Source organism: Azolla caroliniana, unplaced genomic scaffold (assembly GCF_043228905.1).
Source record: "Azolla caroliniana isolate FFs.n. ecotype wild unplaced genomic scaffold, voAzoCaro1.0.p SCAF_8, whole genome shotgun sequence".
Taxonomy (NCBI): Eukaryota; Viridiplantae; Streptophyta; class Polypodiopsida; order Salviniales; family Salviniaceae; genus Azolla; species Azolla caroliniana.
Window position 1 is genome coordinate 15,737,853 of NW_028230443.1, and position 14,512 is coordinate 15,752,364.

The 14,512-nt window shown below is 36.7% G+C and overlaps 1 protein-coding gene across 2 annotated transcripts; it reads left to right on the forward strand.

Moving 5' to 3' along the window:
* The first annotated feature begins 6,728 nt into the window (after nucleotides 1-6,728).
* LOC147861076 (uncharacterized) lies at nucleotides 6,729-14,260 on the forward strand. Of its 2 annotated transcripts, XM_087323696.1 has the most exons (15): nucleotides 6,732-6,946; nucleotides 7,189-7,322; nucleotides 7,732-7,829; nucleotides 10,375-10,509; nucleotides 10,590-10,659; nucleotides 10,744-10,830; nucleotides 11,320-11,385; nucleotides 11,471-11,563; nucleotides 11,652-11,708; nucleotides 12,025-12,153; nucleotides 12,305-12,395; nucleotides 12,590-12,678; nucleotides 12,963-13,150; nucleotides 13,467-13,576; nucleotides 13,840-14,260. In XM_087323696.1, exons 1-14 carry the CDS (start codon nucleotides 6,766-6,768, stop codon nucleotides 13,534-13,536), a joined length of 1,488 nt encoding a protein of 495 aa, XP_087179822.1. In that variant the 5' UTR covers nucleotides 6,732-6,765; the 3' UTR covers nucleotides 13,537-13,576; nucleotides 13,840-14,260. The 2 variants fall into 2 exon arrangements, with proteins under 2 accessions (XP_087179823.1, XP_087179822.1); XM_087323697.1 differs by lacking the exons at nucleotides 11,652-11,708; nucleotides 13,840-14,260 and having other exon boundaries at nucleotides 6,729-6,946; nucleotides 13,467-13,539.
* Nucleotides 14,261-14,512: the final 252 nt, after the last annotated feature.

Here is a 14,512-nt window from a genome sequence, read left to right on the forward strand (position 1 = left end):
TTTCTGTGTATGAAAAGAATCTCGGTTGTGGCCGAGCATCAGACATAAGGAACGTCGAGTTCTCAACAATACATGACGAAAGGATTATGCTGAAAATGAGTATAAAGGTTGTAGCCATGATAGATCAACAAGAGAGCTCAAAGACTAAGAGTGGAAAAATAAAAAGATTGGTTGTCCATATGTTCATCCATGTAGATGTCCATATGTGGATAGATACTACGTCATTATTCTTCCGTTCCCTCATGCTCATCAGCATGTGTAATAAATACCACATTTTTATTTCTTATAATATACCAACGTCTGCATAGATGTTGTACATAGAGACAAATTCTCTAACTTATGATGTCTTGTAGGGGAAACCGTAGAAGAAATTTCTTTCAGCGTCAAGATTTCATGATCCTGCTTCTGGGATGATGGAATTTGCATTTCAACAACTTTATCCACCTCCCTTGAATTATTTTGAGAAGAAATATCCCTACCTTCTATCCGCACCATAGAAGTCAATTTAGGGGCCTCATCTGATCAACGAGGAAAATCCTTCCCAAAATGCCCTAAATGTTTGCATATAAAACATTGATTTGGAAGCCCCTGATACAAAATCCTCTAGGATAACGACTCCTTATTTTCCTGCACATTCGGCAACAAAACAGAAGATGGTGTCTTCATGACATGTGGTAATACGTTGTCGTGAAGATCCGTCACTACGTGCGGATCGTGAGGCAGAACCACCAAGGTCTTGGACCGGAAGGATTCCAAGTTTATACTAACTTTAGCGAGAAAGTATTTAAGCTAGATTGAGAGAGATTGATATGACGAAAGAGAGATATTAAGATAAAGATTGAACTTTTAACTTTTAGATTTAAGAGAGAAGATACATCAACAATAGGATTACAAGTTTCTTATTTTTCCCAAATATTCATTAGTTTTCTCTTTCTTGATTCCTCCACTCTTTTATAGATGCCCCCATGCATATGGTGCATGTGAGGGTGCAAGACATGCACGTAATGCATGCAATGCATGTTTGCCATGTCATCATCTAAGCTCTCATGTATGAGAATTTACATGTAAAATGATCAAAGTAAAACTTTTGAAAATATGACTTGGCTTAGTGGTAAGCCTATTGACTTTCAACTTGGAAGTGCAATGTTCAAATTCTTACTTGCACCCCTTTGTATACAAATTTGTTTTTACTAGGCTTTTTAGTCTTGTTTTTACAAATGTTTAAGTGCATATTACACATTCACTTGACCTCCAATGAACTAGACTATTTTGTTCGTTTCACATCAGAAAACTTCAAGACATCGTACGTCGCGATAAATTTTCCCGTCCAGTTCATCCAGTTCCTTCCGATCCGCATCCCAAGCCGGTTTCGTTGTCGTTCGGTCACTAGTACCAGTCCCGGTCCTATCGTCGTCCGATCACCGGTTCCGGTACTGTCACCATCCGGCCGTTGTCCGGTCATCAGTTCTATCGCCGTCTGGCCGCCGATTCCGTCGTCGTCCGTCCGTCTGGATCCGTCCAAAACAAATGGACTTGGCTGCATCCATTCGTCAAGTCATATAACTCAACCTTTCTATGCTCCAAACACATAAATATATTATGAAGAGGTATTGGTCGGCTTATATACTCTGGGATCCTTATTTGTCCTGTCTATGTGGGATACCTCACAATTTTGTTTTTCTCTTCTTCTTCGCAATCTTCATACCCACATAACTTGACACTTAGTTGTCCGTTTCTTATGTAGAAAAGTGCATTTGAAAGCTCTTGAAAACCTCCATCTTTTCGTACCAAGATATTAAACTTATTTAAAATAGTATCTTTACTATTATTGTTTCATATCTTGTGAGAAGAACCACCCTCGATTTTGTATGTTCCTCACAATTTTCACATTATCGCCGAAAATCTTCATGACAACGTTATGCCTAGGTGCCAAGATCCTCAGAGCTAGTGCTCCTCATATATGATCATCCTCTATCGATGCCTCATCTTTAATAGCTATTACTTCACCAGGAAGAGAGCCTATCTGAGGTAGCATTTGATGCCATTCTTTCTTCAATCCCGAGAAAATGGTTGTAAAGACCATATGTGCCTCTTTGTTCTATAGGATATCATCTACAAACCACATTATGAGTCCACTTGTAAAACAATATCCAAGCATCCTCAATGATGTATTATTGGTCTTCAACCGACGAGCAACAAAAGAAGGATCAATAAACTCCAACTGGTAACATCCTTTGCCCATGAATTGGATGTCCACAACATTGTTAATTTCTTCTGGGAAGTTCGCATACAACATACGACACAATTCATACATACTCAGCCTTTATCCTTCCATATGTGCCACTAGAGAGACCGCCTCTAGCCGATGTATTTCTGTCAACATTAAATTCCTATCTTAATCTGACAAGGAGAGTGAGACGAACCTACTTGAAATATGGGGAGAGGTGATAGGCGGATCGAGGGGAGTTGCACTAGAACCCCCTTTGTGCATTGAATTAGGTGCCGCTCGTCGCTCTGCCATCACTGTTCTTTATCCTCAAGAATAGACTTAGCACATTAAACATTAGGGGAAACTCTTAAGATTTCAAAAGCGGAAATAATTAACGATTAGTTAACCGTTGACAAAAAACAAAGGCCATGACACTTAAAATGTATAGAAGATTAATAGCCAACTGATGAGCATTTTACTTCTTCTTCTTTGCTTTTCATGATCTACATTAGAGTTTCTCTCGTCTCTCATTGATTATGTTAAGTGATTAACTCTAAGCATTGCATAGAACTTTTATTGACATTAATCTTGCTTAATTGTGGTGTGCATGTTCACTTTCTAATTATATTTCATTATATTTTAGCATGTTTAAGAGTTTCATTTAATTATTTCCTTAAGTATATGTACTTTTTAATTAAGTTAGTTTACTAAGAGAGCAAGGAGATATTATTTAACTTGATGGCATGTAGCTTAGGGATCAATGATCACTCTTACCCCTCTTGCCAACAATAGGGTAGACGACAAGTTGTTATATACATACAACTTTGGATGAGATTAAGATGTGTGTTTAGTGTAACAAATCTACAATCAACACATTCGATTTGGCATTGTTGGCAAGAACCAAGATCATCACTTGAAGCTATTGTTGAGCTTTCAATAACTTCCTAAAGCATTGACTAAGTGAGTAAACAAACTAACTAAAAGGAATAGCCATGTTTGACCAAAAGGAGATGAACGATGGGCTAAACTAAATAGTTGTGCGACTAACACCCAAAAATCTTTTGCAATTGATTAGTTTTTAATTATTTTTTGTGTTGTTATTTTTTCTTTATCATAACTTTTCTGTCTAATTATTTGATTCTCCCACTCACCATGTACTTGTCAAGAGTTAAAATATAAAAGGTTAAAATAATAAAGTGAGCGTAACCACAACAAACTCGAGGATGATTAAATTCAATCAATAATAAAGTTTTACAATAGTTAACCCTTCTTCATATAGTGACAAATATTAAGTTAAAGATGAATATTGGGGTGATATCCTTGAGTTTCAATGTGGCGAGTCTACGGTAAATGGTATCATGGATCGAACTAAGGATGAACAAGTATTAAGAGATTTATGGAGAATGAGGATTAAGGGTGTTAACCACACCAACCTCTCCCAAGCAAATGACATGAGACAAACATAAAATACCATTGATGTCCCATACCACCAACTATTACCTTAAGTAAACGATCCAAAGAAGATAGCTAAGCATCACCAATAGAGTCTCAACAACATCTCAATATGTCATAATGAAGGGGTTAGCTAGTTCTTTTATATAGCTCAACACTGAAGGCTCCCAAACCACCACATGTTCCCATGTGTCATAGGTCTATATGGGTTTGTCCAAAATCTTAAGATTATCAGTTTCCTAATTATCCTACCTTAACCCATTAAAATTATCTATAGAATTGATCTGTGAGGTTATGCTTATAACACGCTCTTGTTTCAAAAGCATTGCACTCTCGCAATGACAAATCAAAATTAGGAAAGCTAGATTTATGCACATGATCTTTCTCCCGAGTGGCAATGTGTACAGTTCAATCCAACCATTAGTTTTGAATTCTCGTATGTGTTTACATCTCAAAAGTTTAGTTTGAGAAACGATTTTTTTTCCAGTAAATGAGGTTTAAAAAGACAAATCCTCATGAGTTACCATTTTTTTATGGTTACTGTTTTGTCGTTGGAACCCAAAAGTTTTTTGAGGTGACTAACATGGAAAACAAGATAAACATCGAGACCATCAAGAGGATCGGACTAATAGCCTGATGAACGAATGCACTTTTAAATTGTCAAAGGTCCATGATATATTGAAGTTAATGTAAAACACTTACGTGTAGATAAAGTTTTGGAATTAAGAGGTATAAGCAAGAAGACTTTATTCACCAGGGTTATGGACATGAGGATGCCTACTATGATTGGCATAAAAATGTGTTCTATCTTGAGCAATCTTAATGTTATCTCATGCAATATGTGTTTATTTTTTTTGCAATTTTCTAAGATTATTATTATTTACATATTCTCACTCACAACTAATAACCATGTACATCAACATTTAGTACATTTAGAGCTTTTATAAACAAACTCTAATAAAAGGAGGTACTGTTTCCATTTTGTAGGCTTCTTCGCCACATAAGCTCGAAGCATATCCACAATAATTTGATTGACTTGTTTACTTTGACCATCAAATTGAGATTGATCTAAGGAACTCTTACTCAAAGTATTTTCCAACTTCTTAAAGATGAAGATCTAAAAATCTACCATAAACTTTGAATCTCTATCACCGACTACATCCATTGATAACCATAAAATTGAAATAATTACCAACAATTGGTAAAACAATTCATGAGTTGTTACCATAGTTTTAGTTTGCATGAACTTGGCTAGTTTTGTTAGTCAATCAACAATAACCTACATACAGTCACGACCTCTTTGTGTTCGAAGCAAGTTAGCAATAAAATATATAGATATACTTTCCCATTTATTTTTAGGAATATCCAAGGGATGCAAAAGACTAGAAAACTTCATGTCACTTAACCTTATTCACCTAACATTGCAAACATTCTATTACATAGTTTTGCATGCATTCATAATTTAGGCCACAAAAATTTGTAGAGTTTAGAGCAAATGTTTGATGTATTCCAAAGTGCTTGATTAAATTTTTTTCTTTACTTGAGGGAGATTTGGAACACAAACCTCTCCATTGCAATCGAGTTGACCATTAGAAATGTGACGTTGTCTTCAAGGGTATTGGTGATTTTAGTGGAATCTTTACTAGATTTAGTTCTCATGTAGTATCTTTTGACAAAGCTGTCATGAATGTATTTCCCTTGAAGTTGATCAAATATATCCAATTTTAATTCAATGAAGCCAAGCATGTGACTTTGTGCTTTGAAGTATAATCATCCCTCGTTAAGAAGGAGACATCCATCAAGCAAACTTGTGTACATAGGTTCCATGGATTGTGATATTGGCATTTCCATGGACACTAAAATGGCTAATCTAATATAACTACACGAGGCACACTTCATCTCACTCAAATATGAGGGACCCAACTCATTAATGCAACTCATTCACACACCCCATCACACTACTCATGGTTTAGCAACTCCTCCCCCATCCTCATCATTATTTAGGAAGCATCGACTCACAATGTCTTCACGTGCTTCAACTCTACCAAGCTCCATCAACGCTTAATTGACCACTTCAATGTACAACACGTTCTTCACCCTAAGTTGGACAAGGTGGGTGGCTCGATAACCTCTTGGATAACCCATATGCAACTCCAATCCTCCTTAGTGATCATACCTTCAAGGCACCCGACCCGTTATCATAAATGCGACCCTCCTCGTTGGGGCTTGGACTTTGACCTAAATCACGGGATCATACTTTGATTTTGTGTTTAAGTACCCCTTTGACATGATTGATATTAGACGTGTCCACCTTTGTGCAAAACTTGGTCAACACCTTCGTCGCTTAACTCCTTACGTCGTACTTCATTGTCTATCACTTTTATGCCAATAACCCCTCACTCTTCATATGGTTCATAAAGCTCTTACAAGAGAAACGCATCACACTCATTCCCATATTTTGCCTCTACAAATATCTTTTTCCACCCATACCCTCAAACACCAACAAATTGCCTACCTCCTTTGCCCATCATATTCCTTGCACTTCCAATCATGCACTACCTCTTTTTCCAGAGTCAGGGGTCTTGAGTTCTAGAGTTTTGGTCGGACATTCGGAATCGTATGAGAAGAGTTTGGTTGTTCATAATTGTTTGCACACAAGTGAGCACTCTGACTACTGAGTCTATTAAACGCATATATGATCCAAAATATGAACGAGAAAGAAGAGAAAGATATATTAACGTCTTCGAAGGCCAAAAATTGGCCCGTGAGACAATTGGTTTTACAACAAAATTGGGTGTTTACCCCAATGATAAAAAAAAATAAAAAAATAAAAAAAGAACTTAAGCTAAAATAAAATAAAAATAAAGAGAGAGAGAGAGAGAGAGAGAGAGAGAGAGAGAGAGAGAGAGAGGTCTTGGGTTCGATTCCCACTCTCCACAATATCAATACATACATACATATTCTCTCTCTCTCTCTCTCTCTCTCATTCTCTTTCTCTCTTTCTCTCTCCTCCCCTGTCAAGAGGATCTCTGCTTTCTCTGCGTTCTCTGTCTGCCTGTCTGTCTCCGCCATTGTTTTTATAGTATTCTTTGATCGTGTTGACCATGAGAAGAGCTCGCCATCATGTTCTCACCTCCTCCTGCCGATGTAAATTCTTCTTCACACCTTCCGGCGTCGCCACAGATCATCAACACCCATACCTCTCCCCCCCCCCTCCCCCTCACACAACCCACACCAGACTCTTTGATCCCTGCTCTCCAAAAATCCATCGCTTCATCAGCTCAGGTCATTATATATACACTTACACATGGATATTCTTTTCATAAATACATACACGCACACATAATATGCATATATATGTACATCTTCCAATAATCTTTGACACACACACACATATCTTCCCATTTTGTCGTCACACACATATCATACACACACATATCTACTCCTACATGTACATAGTTTTGATTTTCTTTCATGGTCTGTCTTTCCATCTTATTAAGACATCATCAATTCTGGTGGCATAATAGGATCTCGTCCAGCTCTTGTGAGTGAGCAGAGGGTGTACATCCCTGCAGATGGGGGAGATCATCCACCTGGCCCTCTCTTTCAATACGAACGAAAGGTTGTGTCTGGCAACCTTATGGCTGGAGATCAAAACCAGGTAAATTTGAGTAATGCGCAATGGATAGGAATCGTGGCTGGACATACCTGGAATCATGACTTTTTTTAATAGAGATACAGTTAAGCTGCATTTAAGTGTGGATGAGTTACATTAGTTGGGTATTTTAGTAATGGGTGAGAGATAAGATGGTTAGGTTTCATAGCAATCATTACTTTTCAGTGAAGACGAGTTAAAAGGTTTTTCCAGTAATAGTTAAAAGATGAGATGTTTATAATTGAATAATAATCATTGTGATTTTACGACAGATGAATTGATGGATTTGTTTTTCTTTTGAGTAATAAAGGTTGAGAGAAGAGTGATTTAGAATGGATTAGAATAATGACTTTTGCTTTTTTCTTTGAATGGAGATCAGTTAAGTCATTTGATTTTTTTGTGGATTGCATTATAGGTGGAATCATTAAGAGCTCTCCAGTCTATCTATGATCAACTTGTTGAGAATGCTACATCCATGAGTCTTGATGGTTCATCTCATGCTGTTGAGAGCAGGTGAATTCTTATGATATTGAACAATCATATTTATAGTTTGATTTAAATGTTAACGAAGAAAACTTAGATGCATCTAGTGCATATGGTATTCAAGTAAGTTTAGGCTTATGAAAGTTTTAAATGACTTCTCTTCCATCACGGTAAACTGCCCATTATCCAGCTGCAGAAGCTTTAGCAAGCTCATCAATATTTTTCGTCATTGTAGGTGCGTGAGTTTGCCAATTATCAAAAATTTGGTACCCTTATCTTTTCAGGGAACTCAGCTCTTATCCACCTTGGTGCTATACATTATAATAACACGTTTCCCTTTCTTGGCAATCCAGTATGGGTCTCAAGGATCAATGATAGGAAGACTTTATTGGAGCCTTGTCATTTAATATTTATTTACTGTTTTCTTGCTGAGCTATAATTTTACATCCATCCCTATCTTCAGGAATTCACTGGGAGATATGCAGCATCTCTGTCATCGTAAATTTTGATGGTTGATACAGTTTCCTTGTTTTAATTTTACAGTCTATGCCTTGGCTGCTTGAGTATGCTCATGAACCCCATGAATTTGCCCCGGATTTCATCCATTTATTTTTTATTCATCATGTGCTTAACTTGAATCTTACTGTCCCATCTCCTAACTCGTCAATGTTTACAAAAAGGAAATCCTCCATGGGCTCATTGCCCAAACTTTGATGTGAATAGTTGTTTGAGTGGTGTATTAGGAGCAAGGGTATATGATTTCTTGGTACACGTTAGCTAAGAAAAATAGTTAGTTCATAAGGAGAATCCCTCTTTGCAAACCCTTTGGTGCAATGTACCAATTCTAGTATCTCATGCATCACTTGTTCAGGTCAAGGAGAAGATATTAGAAAGTGTTGAGGGGGCTGAGAAACAATGTGAACATGGGCATCAAATAAGACAAAGAAAAGGGAAGGGCAATGATCAACCTGAGAGAAGTAAAATAAAATGTCATATGAACATCTGCATTTGACCAAGATGACCTATGAAACAAAAGTTACAACCATCATCTAATGTTTAAATTGTTAGATATAAGCTAAAGAAAAAAGAACCCTACAGCTGAACAAAAGCATTCAGAGACACTGTATGAGGTAGAAGCATTATTACTGGAGAGAATAACATGCCTCAAAAGTGGAAGGAGTTTTGTCAAGACAAAGTGTTATTTTTATTCCTCTTCTATGGCATGTTCTTATAATGAACTTATATATATAAATTTTAGATTTTTACTTCCTCTTCCGGATTGCTTGAAATCAGGCAAGGAGTTATTTGATTGCCATTGTGGAACTGACGAGATTAAATGATTCCTAAACCTGAGGAGCCAAGGCCGATCGGTGCATAGGTTTATGAAAATTTTGTGCCTTAAGCCACTTTAGCTCAGGCCGTATTTAGTCAATATAGGTTAGGTTAGTTGCTTTTAAAGTCACCTAAAGCTATATGTGAGTGGGCTAACATATGTTTTTAAAGAGGTGATGCTCTGCAGCATGATAGGACAAACCATTTTTGATAAAGAACTCAAAATTCAGCTTCAAAACTGATGGTGAGTCACATTTGAGAGTGGGGAAATCTGCAGGTATTATAGTGGAATTCTCTATTTCCTACTATGTTGAGTGGAGAATACCTCGGAAGCTCCATGCAGGTTTTAGTTGCTAAAATAGGCTTGAAATGCTGGCTATGTTTTTAGGGTTTGGGCTCCATCGTATTATATCCTCTTCTATTAATTATCAGTAAAGAAATGCTGAAAGGGGTGTCAACTTCCTTGTGCATGAGCAATCTGGCTTCTTGATTTGAAATTAAGTGACAGTGTGTCCAAACTCTCAAGGAGCTGTTCTTCATTTATACAAGATTCCTCATTGAAATTTGAGCTAAATTTCTCTCTTTGGTGTTTTACTGCCCTCTGGAATTTTGACATGCCAATTTCAATAATGGATATAGATATAGAGATCCTAGACCTAAGGGTATACAAAGGAGGATAGAGATCTGTGTGAATATATAACATCAGTGGGAGACTAGTGATGCTCATCAAGGTTGCTATCACCTCTGAGGTGGAATCATTTTGATGACTGGAATTTTCGGGATGTAGCAGACTAGTCCACATGTGCATACTAAATGCTCACTTCCATTTATATAAATTACTTACAGCTATCTATTTCTCTCTCTCTCTCTATGTGTGTGTGTGTGTGTTTGCATGCATAGAGTTATATACATATGTATGTGTATATTTATGTCCACAAAGGCACCAACTTGCTGGCACAGGTACCCCGCTATATCTGCATACAGGATTGTTATTGCACTTGTCTTTTCTTATGCTTTTGGTAATAATATTGACTTCTGGTGTGTATTAATTTTAACAGTAAAACGTGAGCATATCAAAGAAACTACCATAAAACAACTAAATCTAGCATGAAGCCATAGATTTACTAGAGATCAGTTATTGTCTGACAGGAAATTGCATCTAAGAATTTCTTGCTCAATGAAATAATATAAGACTCTATGTTCTTTAGCATACAAGTGGCAGGCATGTATTTTCTTGAAACAGGCAACGGAGCTGGTTCTGGAAGAGCTTTATATCTGGACATCAAAGCTCATTGGGGCCATCTGTTCGTGGACTTTATCTGTATGGTGGAGTTGGAACTGGAAAAACCATGCTGATGGACCTTTTTTATGAAGAGCTGTAAGGAAATAAGTAGACAATCTCTTTTAGTTTAGTTGGGGTATGTACCCTTGTCGTCCACCTAATCCATTGCATGGCAGACCTGAAACATGGAGAAAAAGGAGGACACATTTTCATGATTTTATGCTGAATGTGCATAGTCGCCTACAAGTAAGAGAATCCTTGTTCTTTCATCATCTTTCCATTTATCTCATTAAGTGAGGAAGTCACATATCTCTCTCTACAATATTTCAGAAACAGAGGGTAATGGAAGATCCATTAGAAGTTGTAGCAGAGGAACTTGCGAAAGAATCTGTCCTACTATGCTTGGATGAGTTTATGGTATGTTTTCCTGGAGGTAATTTATCAAAGTTGCTCTTGTAGGACATACGGTTCTGATCTATTTGCTAGGCTTGAAGTTATTAGCTACCCTGCATAATCACAAATGATTGGGTAAATATGATATTGAATAAGCGTGATAGTTTATAGTATATACCTTTTGTTATGAAGAAAATGTAAAGCTGGTCTAACCATTATTGAAAACGTCCCTAGCCTTCATAGGCAAAAGTTTATTAATGAAGAATTCATATTTCTCTGAGGATACTTTTTTATCTACCTTCACTTGGCTCCTCTTGATTGTTTAATGCTTTGCATATTATGAAACAACACAAAGAAAGTCTTAGTGCCAAACTTTGATGTATTAAAAGCATGCAGGCAGCATCTTTTATGCATAGTGTTTTACTGAGGATTGCTGGAATACCCTGAATACAACGAAGCCATATGTTTTAAGTTTATTTCCAAAGATATGCATATTGCCTTGTTGTGTCACAGGTAACAGATGTTGCAGACGCCCTCATCTTGAACAGATTATTTGGGTATTTGTTCAGGAAAGGCACTGTAAGGAATCTTCTTAGTTGATATTCAGTTAATGAAGAAAACATTTCAGCACATTAGAATGTTTTCTTGTATTTTCGTGGTTCAGGTTCTGGTTACAACTTCAAACAGGCCGCCTGATAAGTTGTATGAAGGTGGCCTTCAGAGAGACTTGTTTTTACCATTCATTGCTTTGCTAAAGGTATAGGTCTAACCTTCTCTTACCGTGGAAAACATCTTCGTTTGTGAATAATACAAGTTATGAAACTCTTTCGCTCTTACTATTGTAGGAACGTTGTGTTGTACATGCCATTGGTTCTTCCATTGATTACAGAAAACTGAATGCGGTAAGTTCTTGCGTACGTGCATTATTCGGAGCTTATGTTTAACAATAAGGAGTCAATAAGTTCAAAGATTGATCGATCGTGTGTTTGTGGACTGTCCCATGGCTTTAGACTTAGGGAATACCTATGCATGGTACATGATGCGCTAGCTGGCCTAAGTCTATGTATAAACCACGGCCATTAATTGATTGGTCAATATCTGGCGTCATTGACTCCATTAGTTCACACATATGCTTATAATAATGTGTCTTTTTAGTTAATGAATGCAAGAAGAATCCTCGAACCTTACCAATCTGACACTCGTATATGATGCTGATAGTTTGAAGAAGGTTTCTACTTTTTTGGGCAAGGATCTTCTCAGTTACTCAGGGATAAGTTCCAGTTGATAACTGATGGTAACCTTGCGAAGCCAACATCAGTAGAGGTTGTAATGGGGCGAAAGCTTCAGGTGGGTTTTCTGGAGACCAGACATCTAATTGTTGATATATATACGTACACAATCTATCACTAAGCATTTTATTATTGCACTCCTGTTGTCTTGGCCATTTTCAACTATGAAAGACTTTGATGAGCCACTTATCTTCTCTTTGTCATTTTAGGTTCCCTTTGCTGCAAATGGCTGTGCATACTTCCAATTTCATGAACTATGCGAGATGCCTCTAGGTGCAGCAGATTATATTGGACTTTTCAGTAAGCACTAGACTCTTTATGATCATCTCCATCATATTTATGCAAAGAGTGTAGTCATTCATATTCCCTCTTGAATTGCATTTCACAAGATCAGTAATCAGCGTTGTTTACCCGGTCATTAGTCCTGGCCTAAGAGTAAAATTTTGTCTTGCTCTTTGTTTGTGAGGTTAATACATGCAGTTATGTCTATGCAGACAATTTCCATACTTTAGCACTAGAAGGTATACCTGTCTTTGGATCTCATAATCGGGTTGCAGCATATCGGTTTGTAACACTCATTGATGTAAGTTTTTTTTTCTTGAAATTTCTATAATGACATGTTACAGCAGCAATTTTACTTCTTGAATGTTCTATAGCTTCTTATTTGAAACTTCTTTTCAGGTTTGTTTACACCGTTTCTATGTTTATGCGTGCTAAATTTGTCAATATAAGAATTGAGCATAGCATGCATATAGTTATTGTTAGACGAATCCAAAAACCCATAGGGAACCCTATCTTTTTTTTACAAAGAAATGAACGCATGTGCAGTTTCTTAGTGATGTGGATGTCCTGATTTATAATTGCCAGGTAATGTATGAGAACAAGGGAAGGTTACTTTGCTCTGCAGAGGCTGAGCCTATAGTTCTTTTTGAACGTTGTGTCACTGTTGCGGATGCACCCAAGCTCAACTTTGATTCGAGAGCAAGGCGTCATGATGATGCAGATCTTTGTGTTGACAATGAACTTGGTTTTGCCAAAGAAAGGACCATTAGCAGGTGTGATGTGGTTTGCATTGTTTTATAAATATATGCCTTCTGCAGTTTAATTTCCACAAGTTTGGCAAAATGCTATAATAATGGAAGTACAAAATAAGTATGGCTCATATCCTCAAAGAAACACCATAGAGAACTACATGTCAACTATACAGCAACATGCATACGAAAGATTACCATGTTTAAAACTATTTTAGATTTAACATTAGAGATGTTCAAACTTCATCCTTAAAATCATGAAACTTCCCGATGCTGTTTATGTCTGTGTGTTATGCATATTAAACTTACTGAAACCAAATGAAATGTGATCTTTTTGCAGGTTAACAGAAATGAACAGTCAACCTTATCTTGAGGGACATGCAATCGCAGTTCTTCAAAGATACGCGTAAAAAGGAACGGGTATTAAGAACACTTACTTTGATGGAAATGGTTTGTATTGAATGCCCTTGATAATTAAAATCAAAACTCATTTATAAAAGACTTAAGAATAAGCAGCAGAATGGATGCAATACGTGTTATATGTAACATATGCTGTCTTGGGGTATGGCCACATTCTTAGGGACATGCATTTCTTTCATATATAATGTCTAGATATGGGTTCATCTTCGTACAAGGCTCTTTAAAATCTTTGTGAGCTGATAATTAAATATCAGTTGGTGGGTGGGCTAACTGAAACAAGTTGTCTGGTGCAGGAATTTAAAGATGTAGGGAAGACATTGAACATAACATAAAGCTTTTAACAATTTCTGGCCAGAATTATTCCGTTGCTGGGTTGGTTACATTGTAATGTTAAATAAACCCCCATTATTATATATCAATTAAATCATGTATTAAAAAAATGAATCAATTTGGGTTGGAAATTACCCTTTATTGTATATCAACAATATCATCGAACTCCTTCCTTTGAACTAGTTATTGTATTTATATCTTAGTGTGGTTTATCAATCTCTACATTGTAAGAAGTATAGGCGAGCCTCAAGCCTAAGTCTTCTATAACCATAGTGACACTAGAGTTGTTGTCCGTTAAAGAACGACAAAAATAATGCCAAGTGATACTTAACTACAAAGATATTAAACTATGAACAAAATGATAATTCTTCTCTTTCAACTCAATTGTGTTTTAAAAGTGGGAAATAATATTCTTGGTTAATTTGGCATTAACATATGCACTAAGCATATATTTCGGGAGATACAAAATACTAATCGTAGTCATTATGCAAAACTATTTGAATAATCCAGGCAAAATATTATTGCTAAATGTTTGATCACTATCACAAGGTAAATAATTCCTCGATGGGTTCTATCATGCAATGTCAAGCACAATCCAGTATAGAACTCGTGACCATGATAGGTTTGTCACTAAAC